General features: G+C 39.4%; 1 protein-coding gene across 1 annotated transcript in view; it reads left to right on the forward strand.

The window, feature by feature from the left end:
• RAB39A (RAB39A, member RAS oncogene family) overlaps nt 1-20,683 on the forward strand; it is a 26,919-nt gene extending 6,236 nt beyond the window's left edge. The window contains exon 2 of the mRNA XM_006833798.1: nt 20,044-20,683. Within this exon, the coding sequence (XP_006833861.1) occupies nt 20,044-20,470 (427 nt within the window). The 3' untranslated portion in view covers nt 20,471-20,683. The remainder of the gene's footprint in view (nt 1-20,043) is intronic.
• Nucleotides 20,684-21,279: the final 596 nt, after the last annotated feature.

Here is a 21,279-nt window from a genome sequence, read left to right on the forward strand (position 1 = left end):
AAAAAAAAAAGAACTTTTCCCCTTCCAAGACTGGAACTTAAAAATTAGCTTGCTATATTTATATTTGGTCAAGCATTAATTAACGCACCCCTAATGTGCTGGACTGTGAGGTCAGTTTGAATTGCAAGGTCAGCAGTTCAAGTTCACCAGCCACTCCTCAGAGACCTTATACAGGGTCGCTGTGGGTCAGAACTGACTCAACGGCACATAACAATAATGTGATGGCTAGAACTGTGGTTGCCTTGGTAAAGCCAGACCAAGAGTCTGGCCAGACTCTCCCCACCCCTATTCTAAGGTATGGGTCCCTCCCTAATGTTATTGTTCCCTTTATAGACCAGTCTGTTTGACTGAATATTGAGCCATGAGGGTGAGTTCATTTCCAGACCTGAAGGGTGACTCAGGGCCATAATCTTGAGGGTTCTACTAGTCTTTACCTGAGTAGTAAACCTGGTCTTTTTTATGATTGTGAGTTTTGTTCCACATTTTTCTCTCACTCTATCCAGGAACTTCAAATGGGATCCCTTTCAGAATATTTGATAGTGGTAGCTAGGCACCATGTAGTTCTGGTCTCAGAGTCAAGACTGATTTTTGTGTAGTCCATTAACCCACTGGACTAATTGTTTCCGTGTATCCTCAATTTTCTTCACTTTCTTTCCTCTGGACAGGCAGACACAAATGATTGCATCTTAGATGGCCACTCACAAACTTTTAAGATCCCTTGCTACTCACCAAAGTAGGATGTAGAACATTGTCTTTGTGGACTGTGTTATGCCAATTCACCTTGGAGTCTCCTAACACTGTGGTCCTGAGCCCAGGTCCAATAGTTCATTCCCTTAAGGTGTTTGATTTTGTCTGAGAATTTTTCATAACTTTGCTCTCTGTATGCTTCACCACATTCATGGATATATTTGCAACAAAGGTAAATACAAATATACAAATAAGCTCTGATAAACCTATATATACCTGTAGCTATACTCCCACAGGATTCCTTGTATGGCACTGTAGGTTAAGTATTGGACCAAAAGGTCAATTTATACTACACTGTCAGTAGTTCAAACCCACCAGTTACTCCTTGGAAACTCTATACGGGGTCACTATGAGTTGGAACCTACTCAACAGCACTTAACAACTACTATATACTCCCACAATAATCTACTTTTAGAAGAAGAAAGTAAGCAGTTACCTCAAAAAAGTATCTCTTTTATTGTAGTTATGAATAAAATGGTATATAAGAATAAGCCTACATAGTTTCTTACAACTATTTGTTGTTGTTAGGTGCCATCGAGTCGGTACCGACTCAGCGACCTTATGCACAGCAGAAACATTGCCCAATCCTGGGCCAACCTCACTACTGTCACCACACTTGAGTCCATCAATGCTGCCCCTTGGCCAATCCATCTCGTTGGGGGTCCTCCTCTCTTTCTCTCTCCCTCCACCTTACAAGTATAGCATAAAATAAAAAGATGACCCTTGTAACTAAACATATTTTTATTTTCTAGAAATATTTTTCACTGTGTACTCAAGGCAATCAGACCATTTTGAGTGATTGTGGAATTTGAAAAACATTTTTCTTGTTTCCTTCTTTTTCTACAGTAAACCAATTGATTTAGCATATGCAGCCACAACCTCAGTGTTTTCTTGGTACATGAAGATTATTATGTATCTAGAAGTAAACTAAATATTGTACACCAATTGTTTGAAGGCCTTGATTCAAGAATAGGCAAGCTTGTGAAATAGGTAAAATTCATTCTTGGGGTCTTTGGAGTCTTCCTGCGTTTCCTTCCTGTTGTTTTGGATAGTGATACCTTGACCAGTCTCTCCCTTCTATTCTCTCTCATCTATCAATAAAAAAGCTATCCCTTAATGCTTCAAAGAGAGAAGTGACTGGAGGACCAAAGCATGCAAAGTTATTGTTTGAAAATAATAAAGATCCTACCAGAGTAGATGTACTATAAAAGAGGATGATTACTAAAGAGAAGTGATGCTTTATCTTAAGTTGTCTTCCTATTGGTAGAGTTACAAATACTCTTGATTTGTGTTGGAATTTTTTCTCATCAAGCCACAATGAGGACACTGGTTCCACATTTAGCTTTCAAAGAATGGGCTAGGAAAAAAGTTAGAGAAACTGTTGTGAATACATAAATAACCACAGTACAGTTTTTTTTTAAATTTAAATGTTTTATTGTGAATTATGTGATAGTTTACATGGGAGAACATTGGTTTTACATTCATTCTATCGTATATCGTCTCATTGCCATGGTTACAATCCCCTCCATGCAATCCTTCCCCCGTACCCCCCAAGTCTTCAGCACACAGTCGCTCTCCCTCTCTGGATCTAAAGTCTCCAGCTGCTCCATTGCTCCACGTCATCATCTCTGACTCCATTTCAGGCATCACTGCTTCTCTGCGTAGGGTCCCGCTCTCTGCTCTTCTCCCTTGATAGTCCTAGGGACCTCCGCTCCTAGGCTGAAAAGTTAATCACTCCCCTTCCTTGCTATAAAATGTCTACCTTTACATTTCCAACCCTCACAATCAGCCCTGATAACAATTATTCACTATTGTATCACAAGAGACCTATCTGTATTTCACTGCATCAGGACAGTACAGTTTTTACACAAAGAAAAGTGATTTACTCAGTCTGAGAGGGAAAGAGGAAATTTCCAGCCATTGTTAGTGAATTTGGAATGACATATAAAGATTTAACAATTTACCTTCCATTGCTATGTTTCTTAACGTTTTGAAGAGGAACTTCTTGGGACAGTCCAAGAATGCTTATTTTTAGAATATTAAGAGCCATTTATTCTTATCCTACTTAAGACTTTGACTAAACCCATAGCTTTCAAGCTGATTCTGCCTCATAGCAACCATACAGGACAGAGTAGAACTGCCCCATAGGGTTTCCAAAGTTGAAATCTTTAAGGGAGTAGATATCTCATCTTTCCCTGGAAGAGCCACTAGTGGGTTCGAAACACTTGTCGTGCAGTTATCAGCCCATTGCTTTCTCCACTATGCTACCAGGGCTCCTATAAGTATGAGTGAATTTGTAATAATAAGGCATTTCACTTCTTTCTGAAATAAAGCATAAAGTTATGTAATTCTTTATTTTAAAAGATCAGCTTTTAAATATCAGTTACTTTTAATCAATTTTACTCTTTGTCTTAAGCTGGGTTCTTTAGAGAAGCAAAACCAGCAAAACTTTAGATAGATAGTCCTGGTATGGCACTGTCGTATAAGCACTGGACTGCTAACCACAGGTCAGCAGTTCAAATTCAACAGCTGCTCCTTGTAAACCCTGTATAGGGTTGCGATGAGTCAGAATCGACTTGATGGCGCCTAACAACAATAACTATGTGTATATGTGTGTATATATATATATAGATATATATATAGAGAGAAGTTTTATTAAGGAAATTGCTCACACAGTTGTAGAGGTGGGAAAATTCCAAGTCTAGGTCAGATAAACCAAGATTAGCTGGTTAGATAGGCAGGTCCAGCAGGCAGTAGATCTGACAGACAGGCAGGTAAGTAAGCAGGATGCTGAGGACTCTCAAAGAACCAAAGATTAGAGGACAAGCCAGACTCAGCAGAGAGCAAGCAAGCTTTACCTGAGTGTCTAATATATTGGAAGCAGGCCACAAGAAATGATGCATACACACACACAAAAAATATTCATAACAATTACAGTTGTCATTTCTGTGACTGGTCAAGTAGTTGTAGCCGGTGTTTAGAAGTACCTTCTACTACCATTCCATAGCCCTTTTGCCTGCAACAGATCGTGGTTCTTTGGCTGAAGTGGTGTCTGGTCATTAATAGTTGTGTTGGAATTGGGTTGCTGTCATTTTCCATTGACTGTAATCACAGGGCATGGTAGTACTAAGAGATGTTCTAAGGACTCTCTTGGATTCCGCATATATTCTTCTTTACATCCATTATGTAACGTCAATCCAAAATTTCCCTTGAAAATCAGGATCAATCCTGATTATAGAATAACTCCCTTCTTTGCCTGTTGGTCAAGAAGCATGAGGAGCCCAAAATGGCCAAAGGGCATTCTTAACTTCCAGTTCAGTGGAATCAGTGCTGTGTATAGGTCAAGTAAATATTTAGTAGGTTTCCCATCTATTTTGCTAGGAACAGTCTTGGTGTGGTGCCAAAGGATAAGTACTGGACTACAAAGTCAGTTTGAGTGGTTCAAATCCACCAGTCACTCCTTGGAAACCCTTTACAGGGTTACAATGAGTTGGAACTGACTCAATGACACTTAACCACAGCAACTTGACCTTTACCTCCACGGAGTGCTGCCACTTGGCATTTACCACCACGGGGTCCAATCAGCCCCATTCTTAATTCAATAAGGGCAGTTCCCACTGTCAAATCTGGTTTACATAAAACAGCAATCACAGCAGACTTTAAGGATGCTGGGGCTCCCTTCACAAATTTGTTCCTAGCTGTTGTGGTAAAAGACACGTCCTCTGGGCACTCCATGTGTGGGCATATGGGTCTATGCTGATAACCCACTCTAACATACCAGTTTCCTAAAGCCTTTGGATACCTTTCTCTACAGAATACCAAGGCAGGTCTGGTACTTCACCTTGATGTATTGTAGGGCACCACAGAATCCATGCTTCAGTAAACCAGTCAAGTAATTTACTATATCCTAATGTGTTGAGTTGAAACACTGAATGAAGAATCTGTGCTTAGTGGGCCCATATCAAGAAACTCAGACTAATCCAATTTTACATTCCTAGCACCATTATCCCACACCCGTAATGCATATTAGAAAAACCAAGCAGTTCTCTTGGAGTGTAGCGTAGTTCTTCCTTGGTTACAATTTGTACTTCTTCTTTGGAGTTTGCTGGGACTTAAGACTACTTTTAGGTCTAGAAGCAATAATTGGAGGTGTTTCCTGGGAATATTTAGCAATGTCTTGTAACACATCTGCCTCAGGCATGAAACCACTGAGAATCCTGGCCCAGTCAAGTTGACACAAACCTTAACTATCACAATCATTTATGATTCAGGGAAGTTAACTAAAAATTGCTAACTGTACCTGTCCAATTACAGAATATTTATTATGGTAAAAACCATTGTCTTCTGAAAAGAATTGCTTTTTAATACTGTTTGGATCTATACGAGCTCCAGAAATATGTGAAACAGGTCAAAGTATGCTTTAAATTTCAAAGTATACTGTTTAAACTTTGAAAGACTTTCAAAATATAAATACATATTTCCCAAAATGATATTAATAGATATAATTTGAGAAAAGGGTTCCTCGATCAAATAGTTTGGGAAATGCTAAGGTGTTGCAGGACTTGTCAGAGCTTTTAACATAGTTCTGTATGTAAGTGTTACTGAGTAAAGGTTGATTGTTGGTGGCTAGCTGTGGCACTGTAGGATCAACACTGGACTGCAAGCCCAAAGGTCAGCAGTTCAAACCCACTAGCTGCTCCTTGGAAACCCAATACAGGGTTGTTATGAATCAGAACAGACTCAACAGCACTTAAAGATACCTGACATATTAATTTAGTTTAAATTCTTAACTGTGCTTTCATAAACATTCTTTTTTTTTTTTTTTTTAATGTTTTATTGTGAGTTATGTGACCGTTTACATGGGAGAACATTAGCTTTATGTTCATCCTATCATATATAGTTTCATTGCCATGGTTACAATCCCCTCCATCTTCATGCATCACCAACCAACCAAAGGTTGAATGCCTACCCCCTTTCCCCTCCCCCAGTCATCAGCACACAGCCCCTCTCCATCTCTGGGTCTAGAGCCCCCAGCCACTCCATCTCTCCACGATGTCATCATTTCTGCCTCCATCTCTGGTATCACTGCCTCTGGGTAGGGTCCCGGCTCTCCGCTATTCTCCCTTGATGGTCCCGGGGACCTCCGCTTCTGGACTGCAAAGTCAATTACTCCCCTCCTTTTGCTAGAAAACGTCTACCTTTACATTTTCAACATTCACAGTCAGTCCTGATAACAATTATTCACTATTGTACCACAAGAGCCCTATCCCCATCTCCTTTCATCAGCCCCACCTAGACAGATTGGATACTACTCAGTGGAGATTCTACCTTCCTCCATGCCCTCTGGATCTAGGCTCCCTCTTGAAAGCTTGTAAGCCAGTCACTTCTTGCCTTTGTAGCCCCTCCCCACCATTTTGGGTAGCCAATGTCCAAGTTGCCCATCCCTATCTACTCTGTGTATGGAGGGGGTGGGAATGATCCTCGCTGTAAAGATTTGTTCCCTCTTTTGAGCTACTGCATCCATAGGTGTAGGTCAAATTCATCAAATTGTATCAGACTACTCTTTTTTTCCTCTTCTTTCTTCCTCTAGTTGAGCTCTGATAATCCAGTCATTGAAGTCAGGTCAAGTGGGTGTTCTTATGTTCTTATGAAGTCACTATAAGTGTGGGGTATTCTTATGAATATGCCCTCACTTCTTATCAGCTGGATACTTCACTCTCCACTCTAATCCTCTGTGGCTATGTCACTGACTCTGGGCCCAAGAGTCCCCAAGTCTTGCCATACTGCTGGCCAACCAAGTCTCACCAGGGCTCACAGGAGTCATTGAACATTCTAGGGCTTAGCTCACAGCTTCATTGCTGTTTTTCCCTCACTTCCCCTTACTGGTGATGAATGTGGTCATCAATCAGAGCGCATGTCTGCTCGTGTATTCCCATTGAGTTTTAGTGTTGGAAAGGGGTTTGCCCTGAGGGGACCCGACCACTTGCCTTGAAGTCTCCTGGGTGAGCAACTTGCTTGTTCTTGTAGTAATCAGTCAGACTGCCATTATTCTTCTGTGTTTTTCCTGTCAGTCTTTCTTCAAGAAGTATCTTCTGTTCTTTTAGCTGCTCCAGGCTGGTCTGCTTGTCCTTTCAAGTGGAAATTTCCCAACTCAGAAGATTCTGGGTGGGGTTTAGGATTCCACCTATGGTCTTATTTCATAAACATTCTTGAAATATAATGAAATTATTTATATTTTCCTTCCTACTTTGCTAAATAAAATTATTGTACTACTCATAGTAAGTCCTTAAGATTACCCACTGGTATGAATAGCTAAGATATATAGGAACCATCAAGAATAATTCAGCATCAGTAAATTTTGCAGTAGGGTAACTGAGACTTCTCCCTTAGTCTTGTTTCTTCTTCACTAATGGAGTCCTGGTGTGAGGCTGCAGGTTAATGCACTGGACTTCAATGTCCACTTGAACCACAAGGTCTGTGGTTCAAGTTCACCAACTGTTCTTCGGAAACCCTATATAGGGTCGCTCTGAGTCAGAACCAACTCGACGGCACTTAACAACAACAATATGGTGAGAGAGTCCTGGTGTGGTGCTGTACAATAAGCACTGGACTGTTAAAAGAGGAGCTCCTCAGAAACACTATACAGAGTTACTATGAGTCAGCACCAACTTGGCAGCACTTAACAACAATATGGTGAGAGGATCAGAAGTCATATGAGAAAGGTCTTTAATGATCTATATCCAAATGGTCCTCAGTGACTTTTCTTGGCAAAATGTGAGTCTTCTCCATTCCCATTTTCTTGTCCATTTTTCATAGGACTTAGTGTGTTATGGCTCCAAGCAGATTAAGGCCTTAATCATAAATTCCTGCATCAAATGTACAAAACAGTTGTGTGTGGCCAAAACTGAAACCTCTTCTCGAGAAAGACACTGAATGAGAATGCTACATAAGGAATTTAGGTAGATATTAAGAACTTGATGACTGATTATAGATTTTCAAATTCTAGGCATGGTCTATCATTATTCTCCAGAGAAAGCATTGTCCAAAGTGATATTAATAGATACAGTTTGAGAACAGTGTTCCTTGATCAAATCGTTTTGGAAATGGTGAACTGTTGCAGGACTTCTCTGAGCTTTTAACATACTAATACACATTGTGAACCTTCAAGGGCTCATATATTGTTTCCCAAAGTAGCATCCTTTAACATAGAGCACTTTGCAGCATTAATGTCCTGCAAAACACACTTCTCATAAAGAATAAAAATGTAGGGAATGCCTCAAATTTTAGTAATAAATTGAGAACCCTCTCATAATTTCTTTACTCATGTGATTTTCTATGTTTCTTCAACTGATGTTTCTGGATAATCACCAGGTCTCCCTTTTAAAACACCTGATACTGTATTTTGGGTAGAGACTTAGTAGCCCTTGTTATTCCCTTGATCTTGATCCCTTATTCAAAATTAAAAGGTCTATCTTCTTGACTGACTTCTAGTCAGTTGTTACACTGTGCCACAGAGCATAGAATATCTGATTATTTATTCTCAGCACAAACTTTCCATTAAGAATAAATCACTAGGAAAACTTAAAAACTGATAAAGGAAAAATAGATGAACCCTCATAATTTTAGATTTCTTAGACATAAAAGAGCTACAGCTAGTCTGTGTGATGAAGAAAGCCAAAGTTAATGAAATCACCCTCTAAGAATGAAACTCAAAGGGAACACATTAGCAGGCATATAAGCTTGTTTGCAACCACATTGGTCTACTGGTGAGTGGAAGAGGGGGGAAAGCAGCAAAGACAAAATGGGCTGAGTTCAACCACGTTCCATAGACTCCCCTTGACCTGGAGATGAGAGAGAGAAGAGGAAGGGTTGATTGGTCCAAACTGTAGTGTGATCTGGGGACACCTGAGCCTATGGACAAGGACATAGCCACAGAGGGCTAGAGCTGAGAGTGAAGCATCCAGCTGATATGAAGTGAGAGGAGTCGCACAAGAACACCCAAAGTTGCAGACAGTACCCATTTGACCTAGCCTTTTTGGCTTGATAATCAGAACTTGACTAGAGGAATTAAAAAAAAAAAAAAAGAAAGTGAATGAAATCAATATGAAGGGAAATGTAAGACAGATCTGATGGCACAGATGGCTAGATGCTGGGAAGAATGAAAAATAGAAAAGGAGATGTAGTTAATTTTTTAACAGAGGAGCAGAAAATAAGTAAGAGAGGAATTGAAAACAAAGACCAAGAAAATGAGAGGGAGGGAAAAAAGATACATGAAAGAAGCTATAAAGGTCAACCACCCTGTGGCCAACATTCTGGTCATTTTGGTAGATACATAACTGCAGGCATAGGACTGGGGAAGACCCAAAGAGATGATTTTATATAACAGTCTTATTTGAAAGAATATAATTAATGTCCAGACAGGCTTTGACTTGTTCAAGGCCTTAGAGCTAATTAGTGGTGTATACATGAGCGCAGTTGTGTAAATCTGTAGTCAGTGCTCTTTCCACTACACCGGGCCTCCTGTCCTGGTTGAAAAGTGTTTTAATGCTACATTGTTGTGCACTGTCTATCCTGTAAAGTCATTCTGCTGCACTCTCCCAACCCCAACCCCATGTAGAGTAGTGTGAAATGAGAAAAAGATAAACATTGGTTATGAGTTCCAGGACATGAGAAGAGACATATAGGCTCATGAAATAAAGTAGTATAGAGAAAGTTGTCTGGAAACAAAAGTGCAGCCACAAAAGTGGTTGTTGTTGTTGTTGTTAAGTGCCGTCAAGTCGGTTCCAACTCATAGCGACCCTGTACAGGGTTTCCGAGGGTGTAAATCTTTACGGGAGTAGAAAGCCTCATCTTTCTCCCGCGGAGCGGCTGGTAGTTTCGAACTGCTGACCTTAAGGTTCGCAGCCCGATTCGTAACCACTACGCTACAAAAGTGGTAGGAGGATTATAACCCAAGAAAAATTATTCTTTAATTATGTTACATCACATAATCCACAATGTTGTATAGAAAATAAATAATTTTGAGAAATGGAAGATCGAATCATTGTTCTGCAAAAGAATATCAGAAAATATTAGGATGAGTTTTGAAATCTTTGGTATGTTTTCTGATACCATAGCAAACAATTGGAAACTAAATATCCTTTCACTCTGCCTTGCAGACTGTTAGTGAAGCTAGAAACATTTCTCATTACTTTCCAAATAAAGTACTTTGATTTTTACACATAACAAGTTCTGCCTTCCAGAATCCACTGCAAAGTACAATTTAAATTCATATCAGTTTAAATACAGCAGTTACTTAGAAAACGTGGTTGATTTCACTTATATATTTATTCCTATGTGTGCCATTATTTAACCCTTTGAACTTTATAATTCCTATTAAAAACACAGAAAAAAGATAAACTTTTTTTGTATTCCTCATTCTCCCATCTGCTCAACATTTGCATGCTGCCTGGGCACAATTTGATGGGATATGAACTTACTAATTCAGTTAATAATTTATTTATTCATTTATAAGTATTGGTAGGACTCATGCATGCCCATTTCTCTTCCAGATACTAAGGATACACCTTTTTTTTTTCAAAAAAAGGCAAAAAATCCTTTCTTTCATGGAACTTATCTTCTAATGGGAGAAAACAGGCTATAATCAAATAGACTGGAGAGAAAAAAGTGTATAGGCTGCCAAAATGTACTCACTCACTGCTACAGAGGAAACTAGAGCATAGAAGGTGAATAGAGAGTGCTGGAGATGGTGAGAAGGCCTCACCATCATAAAATGATGGTCATGCAAAAATGAAAGGTGGCTGTAGGGGAACTGATTCAGAAGTCGAATGTCACATCTTTCTCCTGCAGAGTTACTGATAGGTTTGAACCACTAACCCTTTGGTTAGCAACTGAGCACTTAACCAGTGTGCCACCAGGGCTCCTTCTTTTAATGGAAAGACCCTAGAACTATACAAAGAAAATTAATTTTAATTGTTTGAATGTGTGAAGAAATAATACCCTTAATTGTAGACAAAGAGTCTTAGGCAAGAGCAGAGGATGTTAGGGTCAGTAATAGTTAATAGAGGTGGGGGCTGTGTTCCAGTCTCTTGAAAGCAGTCCTAAGAGCCAGAAATACAAGACAAGTGAAGCAGGTAAATAAAGCATGAACATGATGACTGTTCCCAGAAGAGCAGTCAGAATGTAATGTCATGGTGAAAAAGAGGCACTCACAAGGCTAATGCATTCATAGGCTACTCGCTGCCAAGAGCTTTTGGCATCAAAGTACTTCGATCCTCTAAATGCCAAATTCTACAACTGGCAAAGCCACAAGAAGGGCATTTCCAGGATGAGACATCTGGTTCATTTCACTAAGTAAGTTACAAAGTGTTCGATATTTTGTTGACTTTTAAAGAAATTTGTGTGCATCCACCTGTTGTTGTTATGTGCTGTCGAGTCTGTTCTGCCTCATAAACCCAGTACACCCAACTAAACTCATAATGATAACATGTATTGCCATTGTGTACCATCAAGTCAGTTACGACTCATAGCAACCCTGTATAGGATTTCCAAGGAACAGCTGATTTGAACTGGATTTGGCTACCAGTCCAATGCTTATCCTACACCACCATACTGAGTACACTAATAACATCAGATCTATATAATCCTATCTCTTTCAGATAATATCATGTATATATAAGGAATTATCCTACATAAATAATCTTGAATACTCCAGGCCCTATGGATCTTTGCCTGTCATATGACAACAGCATCTTGTTTTAAGTGCCGTTTGGGATAGCTGTTTAACTTGAGATATCATTTACATGTTTTAGAACTGTGGTAATCATGTCAATTGTTCCAAAGAGATTCCAAATTCCCTAAGACATAGCATTCACACTTGATGGTATTACTTATGCATTTAAGTAATTCTTTGTGAATGTAAACAAGGCTAATGTTGCCATCTATCTACATATTATTTCAGGAAAAAGGTAAAAAATGATTACATAAATAGAAAAACAATTTTTCTGTATTCTAAAGTAAATATATGTATAAGAATGAACTTTGGTTTCATAAAACTATGTATATGTTGAAAGTTATAAAATAATTGTGATCTTGTTTTATATCATTCTTTCCTTAAGAAACATATGTAGACACTATCAGACAGGTTCTTGGTTGCCAGGAATAAAATTAACTTGAGGATCTTAACCAAAAACAGAAGTTTTTTCTGGGCAGCAGGAATGGATGGGAAACTGGAGAACCAGGATTGGAATGCATTAAAAGATCACAGGAGGTCCACAGAAGGCCTGTGTGGCCCCCACTGTAGAACTTTTATTCTATTGTCCCTTTTCTGCCTGATCACCCGGAGCTATAAGAAACCCCAAATAGCCAGTTGACAGTCACAGCTGCTAATTCTATAGAAGCATCATGGGGTTCTCTAGTGAAAGGATTTCTTTATTGGATACTAAAATTTTGAAATCAGAGTTCAGTGTCAGAGATTAGAAGCAACGAGAAATTTTGATGAGTTATTAAGTGCAATAGTGAAAGGTACCGTCATCTCCACTTTCACCTTTTGCTCTGACATCACAGCTTCTGTCTATAGAATAAACACCACCAACTATATTGCTCGTTAAAGTGTGTACATTCTGAAGGATCATACTGTGTCAGCTCCTGGACATGGGCATAAAGCAGTAGGAGCATGATGATACCAATGAATCCCATGACACCAGCCCATTACTCTATCTCTTCCACTGTTAGGTGAATTCTTCAGTTGGTAGCAACGGGTGAGACACTACGACTATGTATCAGTTATTTCATAAGTTCATGGATGGTGGTGCTAGCATGGCCTGAACCCAGGTTAAACATCCATTTCACTGAGGACCTATCAGTGTCCCCTCCATGATGGTGCCCTACCCACGATAGTGTTAGTAGCTGCTAGAAAATTAGGTAATAAACAGTGACAACCTCACTAAGAGAAACTCTCTGGTAAGCCCAAGCATAGCCTCCATCTCTACCAGGGTCACTTTATTTGAGTCCAAACTGGACTAACAATTACTGACTAATAACTATGTTGTTGTTGTTAAGTGTCGTCAAGTAGGTTCCAACTCATAGCAACCCTGTATATGGCTTCTAAGGAACAGCTGGTGAGTTTGAACCACCAGCCTTGCATTTCAAACTGACCTTGTAGTCAAGTGCTTATTCCATGGTGCTACACCAGGGCTAATAACTACAGAGAAGGAAGTTTGCTCTCCCAATTATTAAGAACTTAAAGAGAGAGTATGTTAAGTATCCACATGTTGTCGTTGTTGTTATGTGCCGTGGAGTCGGTTCCAACTCATAACGACCCTATACAGGGTTTCCGAGGCTGTAAATCTTTACAGGAGCAGACCGCCTCATCTTTCTCCCACGGAACTGCTGGTAGTTTCGGACTGCTGACCTTGCGGCTCGCAGCCTGATTCATAACCACTACACTACATAGCAGACAAGTATTCACATATTGTAGATCCTTCCACATATCTCTTTTTTCCAACATGGCAATTCCTTAGCCTTTGCACATAAATTGGTATAGATCTTTACTTTACATCTCTGCATCTCTTCTGGAAAAAGTATACAAAGAGATGTACTACTAGAAGTTCCACAAACGGGAGGATTTCTCTTTTCCACTGATCTTTGATTTCACCATTGAATGGGGCTGGCTGATGCTAGCATATTTTGTGGGACCTGGTTTGAATTTTTTTCTTTTTTAATTATAGGGAAATCCAGTTAAGACCATAAGTTGAGAGGATGCTGCACGAGTAGGTGCACAGAATGTGTGAGCCGTGTCGCTCCAGGTTCCCTGAGGTCCTGCCCCACATTTCTGCCTTTACTTACCACTTCTGCTTGATGACGAAGTTCTAGGCTGCTGAATCAGAAAACACCCAGCACGTGATGGACACTGAAAGGGCTCAGTCACTTGGTGTTCCACAGACAGGCATTTAGTCTTTATCAAAAGCAGGTTGTAAGCCAAGAACTATTTCGCAAACCTATAATAATAGCTCTTAACAAAGTGGGCATGTCTTTATTCCAGAATGTGCCACTCCTGCAGTTGCCCAGTGGAGGCTTCTACAGATCTGATAAAGCATTCCAGTTTGCTGCAGGCAACATTAGATCTGACGGCTGTGGACAAAGTGGCAAAGCTGTTTACAATACAGCTTGAACCAGCTAAGGGTACTTCTCTTGCTCTCAGTCCTATTAAAGTTGGCAGCCTTGGGAGTCTCTCAGTTAATGGATAAGAGAGCAAAGTCAACAACAAAAACCCACTGCCATTGCCTAGACAGCCTCTTTTGTTCTCCTGTGGAGCTGCTAGTGGGTTTGAATCACCGACTTTGCAGTTAGCAGGCCAGCAACAACCCAGACCACCACCAGAGCTCTTTAGTGGGTCAGAGAAGCACATCCAAATAGTTGTTTTCTTCCAAACTCTACAAAGGTTCACCTAGTATTCATCTTCTTTCTTCTTGGCAGGGAGTATAACATGCCACAATTTGTCTTCTTTGGAGAGATTTCATTAACACGACACCTTTCCGTACGAAACTTCACAGAGATTGCTGGTAACTATTTCCATGGTTATACTTCTTTAGGATATATGTGCTACTGAACTTTTAATTCATTTTCCCTTCTCCAATACTAATATGCGCATAGTAACTCAGTGAACTCAGTATGAGAATGGAAGAGCGCACTACCAATATGCCTCTACTAGTATGTCTAGTGTTGGGTGCATCCTTTTTTTCATCCTGCTAGTATTAGCATCTCTTTCCCTCAAGCTTCCTACTTTCTGTGAAAAACAGTTGCGTAGTTCCTCCAAATGTTAAACATAGAATTACCATATGAACCAGAGTCAGTATGGATTTTTTTTAAATTGAGGTAAATTATTATTTGGTTTTTAGGGAGTGGTGAAAAAATTTTAAGCTTGAGAGAGCCTAACATTGTAAATACACAAAATATCACTAATTAATACACATTGAAATAGTTAATTATACACTATATGAGTTTACCTCAATTTTTAAAAAATCCTTACTCATTCTGCTGTTTATTCTGTTTCTCCAACAGCTGTTTTCATGTTTCTGACTGAATAAATCTTTCATTCATTCACTAATAATTTATTGAATGCCCAGTAAGTGCCAGGTACTTGAAAGCTACTGGGTATTCAGCAGTGAGAAAAATAGACAGGGCACCTGCCCACCTCATATTTAGCAAGCCAGTAGCATGGATAAAGAACGTGGGAAAAAGGATACCATACAAGAGTACTGATCTTGAGCACACAAAGGTCCTGCCTACAAGCCTGAGAAAGTCTCCAACCAAATAGAGCAGCCACTTCTGGTGGGGGATCTTTCTATGATAGAAATCTCAGTGTGAGAGAAGAGGGAAAAGTGTTTCCTCTGATACTCTTAGGCATCTCCCTAGTATCAGAAGAATATCTCCTAATACCCAAGCAGTATTTCTTGGTTGTATCGAATACTACTTGGGGTAGGCTATAATTAATTTATAGTGATATCAGGTGTGCCTGATAGAGAACTTTTCCCCAAAAAACATTCAGCTGTATGCTAGATTAATCCAGAGGTATGATTTTTCCAGATGAGTTTGGCGGAGGAAAGGGGGCTTGGGAATTGAAGATATTTCCAAGAGAGCAATTGTGTCTTTTAAAATCTAAAATATGGAAGTAAATGATTAAAAAAAAAAAAAGATGTTAATAAATAGAAAGTTATTGAGTTGGACAGTGGATTGCAACTCTTGATGAAAGAAAGAATTATCAGGATAAAAATATGCTGGAAGGCTGAGAAATTCCTATCAAAATGTAGAATATATAATTTGCAGTTTAGGATGTGGTGAAAATTTCTGGTGATGAAAAACAAGTGTATGAGACAGGCAGAATTGAGAAAGAAAAAAATCACTAGTGATGAGGAAATCAAGAAATTAAGAAGTGACATTAGATCATTCATCCCAATGAAGATCATTACACAGGATGACAAGTATTGAGAAAGAATAATTATCTGGGGAAGGAGAAGCCATCTCCTCCTGATCCTTTCTGAGCAACATGAGTTTGCTGCAGGGGAAGCAGTGTTCTCAAGAACCAGCAGGTTTCAGGTAAGGTAAAGAGGTAAAGAAAATATTCAGAGAGAACTATTCCTTTGGAACTCGGGTAGAATGGGATAGGAGAGTATAGCATCCAAGGTATAAACAACCCAGCAGGTGTCTTTTATAATCGAACCAGCTTTTCCACTTGAGAAGAACAAGGGGTAATGCTAAGCTTGTAACTAAGACTTCTGCTCTCCATAATTCACCTTTCCATCACACTACCATTACAATGGATATAGGGGTGATGCTTTCCCTTTACCATTCTTACCAGAGAGTAGTCTCACAATTCCCTTTTTCCCATAAGACACCTGATTCCACCAGATCAACATCTGTCATTCATTTTTCCTGTCCTTCCTTTCTTTTCTCTCCCCTCCATTTTCCTCCCTATCATTCATTGAGACTTTCAAAATCCCGAAGGAAATTATAAACTAATAAGATGTTTTCGAGTCCTGGTGTGGCACTGCAGGATAATGTGCTGGACTGCAGGGTCGGTTTGAACATAAAGGTTGGTGGTTCAAATTCACCAGACACTCCTTGGAAACCCTAAACAGAGTCGCTATGAGTCCGAACCGATTCAACAGCACTTCACAACAACAACAATAAAATGTTTTTGCCTATAAAGAATTGTTTCTCACCATCAAATCTGAGTTTTCTGTAGAGAAGCCTCCCATCTAGATGTTTTACAGTTTCTTCGTACTTCCTCGGTACCTTCATGAATTTCTAGAAACCTCAGTGTCCCAAATCATAAAAGAAAGATCTGCAGGAGATGGTTCCTTATCATGTCTATAAGACCTGTCTTTAATTGCCAACCTTGCGGTTCAAACCATCCTTGCAGTCCAGTGCATTACCCCACAGTACCCTACCAGTAATTAGAGATTATTATGTGGAAAAAGGCAGGTGTCATATTGAGACCATTTATTCCAATTATTAATAAGGGTTCTTTTATATAATATACTCCATATACTTTGCTATCAGTTTATTTTATATATTGATCCACCAACTGTACTACAAATATCTTTTCAAAATTACATATAAAATGTTAAAAAATGCAGTATTTGCTTTAGTATAAGACATGCCTCTGCCCAATACAGCAGCATTTCAACACTGGGTTTTCAATTTCAAAGAGAATATTTTTTAAAATCATGTTGTTTATTGTTAAGTTCTGTTAAGTTAGTTCCAACTCATAGCTACCCTGCATAGCGTTTCTGAGGAACAGCTGGTGGGTTTGAACTACCGACCTTGTGGCTCGCAGTCCAGTGCTGATCCTACAGCACTATACCAGGTGTCCAGTTTTAAATTATAGTAATGCCTAGTTAAATGCAGGAGTGGGAAAAGTACCGCAGTCTTAGTACTAATTTAACTACAGCTTTCATTCTAATAACATAGACATACATCAGGTTTCATTCAAGGCACTAAACATCTCAGTTCATATATGTAAAGACGAGTAGCAAAAATATAATAAATTAGATGGCCTTCGAAAAAAATTTTAAGTTAATTTCTTGCATTATTTATAGCCTGGCAAAGATGGTAGGACATTTTTCTTATTGTCACTGGCTATGTGGCACAGTTGTTGTTGTTAAGTGGATTCCAACTCATAGCGACCTTGTATAGGGTTTCCGAGGAGCCGCTAGTGAGTTTGAACCGCTGACCTTGTGGTTCAAACCCATCTTGAGGTCAAGTGCTTACACCACAGCAGGACTCCATATGGCACAGTAGTCCTCGAGAAAAGGTTTTATGGTTGTTGCTTTTTCAGTAGTCACTTGGGAATCTCTATTGGGAATTCTGAGGAGAATCAGTGAAGCAGGAGTAAAGGAAAGAAAGGGTGAGTAAAATACTTCCTTCTTCACACTCCCACAACAAAGGTATTTGTGGTATCAGATCATTGAACTGAGCTGTAATTTAGAATAATGAAGGCATGTGAAAGTTTGAGAATAACAGATAATCCACTGGCCTTCCACAAAGATCTTAAATGCCTTAACAAGCAGATGAGTTTGCTTACGGATAATCTCAATGCTCAGGATCCTGAGAATTTGGAATTGAGAAACATGGGATCTCTGGTTCATAAAACAGTTAGCACCTTCCATTTAACAACAACTCTCAAAGAAAGTTAGTTAATCCAACATAAAAGACATTTACGGACTTCTGTCATTTACTGGCCAATAGTTAGAAAGATACATAAATGAAAATAAATGGTTAACCTTCAAAGGGCTTTAAGCTGAGTGGGGAGACACACTAGCAAATCCATTCTTAATGGCAATATGCAAAAAGTTCCATGAGTCATAAGAGAAGGTGTGCCTAGAAGAGATGGAGGTAAAGAGGTGAGTGGAAGGGAAGGCTTCTCAGATGATGGGATTATTCAGCTGGCTCTTGAAAAGAAATGCTTTTGCCAGGCAGAAAAGCTGTTGAGAACACTCTTGGTAGATAGAACAACCTACGTAAAGGCAAGAAACAAAACCATATGGCCTTGCCACCTTGCCTCATGATTCAACCTGGAAACAAATGGCACACTTGAAGGGCTAACTGAAAAGACTTTAATGAAGTAACCATTTCCAGAAGTGTTGTTGTTGTTATGTGCCGTGGAGTCAGTTCCAACTCATAGTGACCCTGTACAGGGTTTCTGAGGCTGTAAATCTTTACAGGAACAGAAAGCCTCATCTTTCTCCCGTGGAACAGCTGGTAATTTCGAACTGCTAACCTTGAGGTTTGCAGCCCAATTCATAACCACTATGCTACCAGAGCTCCAGAAGTGTAGGCACGGTTAAAATCATCAACAAAGGTTGTTGAAGCAATCAAAGACAGCAATGGTGAGAAACATTATCCATTGGAATGGGCAAGGAATGAGATGGTATTACCAGAGCCTGGTGAAAACTGTAGCTATGGGAGAAGAAACTTGGCCAGAGACAGGAACACAGCCACTGTCAAGACATAGCCCAGCAGAAACAAACAAAAACACAAAAACCCACTGCCCTCTAGTTGATTCCAACTCATAGCAACCCTAATAGGTCCCAGTAGAATTGCCCCACAAGGTTTCCATCTTTTTTCTTTTCTTTTTTTATTTTTAAGCCTTTATTGTGAAATGAGTGAAGGTTTACATCATTAGTTTTACATTCAACAAATCATATACTTTGCTTCATTACAATGATTGCAATCCCCTCCATGTACCATCAGTTAAGAGTATTTACCTCTATTCACTTTAACTCTTGCATTCCTCCCTACCAAGGCTGTAATCTTTACAAAGCAAACTGCCATGTCTTTCTCCTGTGGAGTGGTTGGTGGGTTCAAACCACTGACATTTTGATTAGTAGCTGAGTGTTATAACCACTGTGTCACCAGAGCTCCTCTGGCAGAGATTAAAAACAACAACAAAAAGGATATATACCCTTACCTCTCCAATCTCCATATGTTGTTGCTGTTAAGTGCTGTTGTGTCAGTTCTGACTCATAGTGACCCTTGTATAGGGTTTCTGAGGAGCAGCTGGTGGGTTTGAACTGCAAACTTTGTGGTTTGAAGTCCAGTGTTTCTGTTATAGTGCCACACCAGGAGTCATACAGACTCTCTGTGCCACACTGGGAGTCACATAGACTCTCCATTCCTCCAGCAGTGTTTACATTGTGTGAATCCAACTGCAAGCCAGAGTACAAGAAGACCTGAAGAAAGCTGTGGGTAAAGATTCCTGAGGCCCAGAGAAGAGCAGAGATTAAATCTGGAGGGCAAACAGAAATCATTAGCACACCTCAGATTGAGATTTCACATCCATAGAACAGTTTCCGGTTTCTTGAATAAGTATAACACAAGACTAGCAGTCTCCCTTGCTGCTGCTTCCTAAACTGATACAGAGAGGGGTTCATTTAATTAAATGACAGGGGAGGATTCTTAAGGTCTGGTTTGCTATACAACCCATGTCAATCACCTAGTCTTTCTCTATGCATATTTTCAACCACAGTGATGTAATAATTATTATATCAGATATTTAAGAATAAGAAGAAATAATCATAAGACAGTTCGAGATGAAATACCAGTTAAGTGTTTATTTCTTTATCTAACTGGCTTTAATTTTCTATTAAGACACTTTATCCTTGATTTATACATTCCAATTAAATCACTTTAAGTATCTTCAAATTCTGTGATAGTGCTACATTGCTTGAGGGTGGGGATGTGGGGACGGAGGACCAAGTCAACCTTTTACAACTTTTTCTACTTCCTTTTCAGATCAATAACTCGAGCTTACTACCGCAACTCAGTTGGTGGATTTTTAGTATTTGACATTACTAACCGACGGTCCTTTGAACATGTGAGGGATTGGCTAGAAGAAGCAAAAATGCATGTCCAGCCATTTCGGATTGTATTTCTGCTAGTGGGACATAAATGTGATTTAGCTTCACAACGCCAAGTTACAAGGAAAGAAGCTGAAAGACTGTCAGCAGACTGTGGTATGAAGTATATCGAAACCTCAGCAAAAAATGCCACAAATGTTGAGGAATCCTTCACAATCTTGACAAGAGACATATATGAACTTATTAAGAAGGGAGAAATTTGTATTCAGGATGGTTGGGAAGGGGTTAAAAGTGGTTTTGTTCCAAATACTGTGCATTCTTCTGAAGAAGCAGTAAAACCCAGGAAAGAGTGCTTCTGCTGACTTCAAACAAGCCAAAGAAACGACAAGAGCAGGTTGGGTATCATTAAAGATAAAACACCAATAGTAAAAGCAGAATGATGCAGCTAAAGCATAAAAAATGTCATGCACCTGACTCACAAGCCCATATTAACACTATTTTGTAATGTATTCAATCAGAGCACTATGATGATTTGTTATGCTACAAGTTTGGATATTTTGCTAAATTACCAGGCAAAGCAGACAAACTTTTTCTTGTAACTGGAGTATCTGCATCATTACCTCTGTTTTCACCTTTTAATCATATACCTGATCTCAGTGTCCAAATATGTCAATATTACTCATTTTTCTAGAAGAGAGTCTGAAATAAGTTGGATTTGTGTGTGTGTGTGTGCGTGTGCATATATATACTATGATTTTAAAGCTCTTATCAGGAATTATTAAGTTAATTTTGAAAAGTAAAGTGGCGGTATCAAAATGCACGGTTCATTTACAAAGAAACAGTCTCAGTGGTATCAACTAGGACTAAAGTGGTGGTGGTGGCTATGTGTCGTGGAGTCGGTTCCAACTCCTAACGACCCTGTACAGGGTTTCCAAGGCTGTAAATCAGCAGTTTCTTACTTAAGGGACCAGCTTTTAAACCATTCTCTGAAATATTTATCCTTCCTTATGGGAGTAGATGGGAGCGCCGTGGCTCCATAGGATAAACACTGGACTGCGAAAGCTTTCTGCTCCCACAGATTTAAACCCTATAAGGAAGGGGTTACTGTGAGTCAGAACAGAAGACAGCACTTACCAACAACAACATTTTCCCTGAATATAAGAAAATAAGT

This window comes from Chrysochloris asiatica, unplaced genomic scaffold (genome assembly GCF_000296735.1).
Source record: "Chrysochloris asiatica unplaced genomic scaffold, ChrAsi1.0 scaffold00008, whole genome shotgun sequence".
Lineage (NCBI taxonomy): Eukaryota > Metazoa > Chordata > Mammalia > Afrosoricida > Chrysochloridae > Chrysochloris > Chrysochloris asiatica.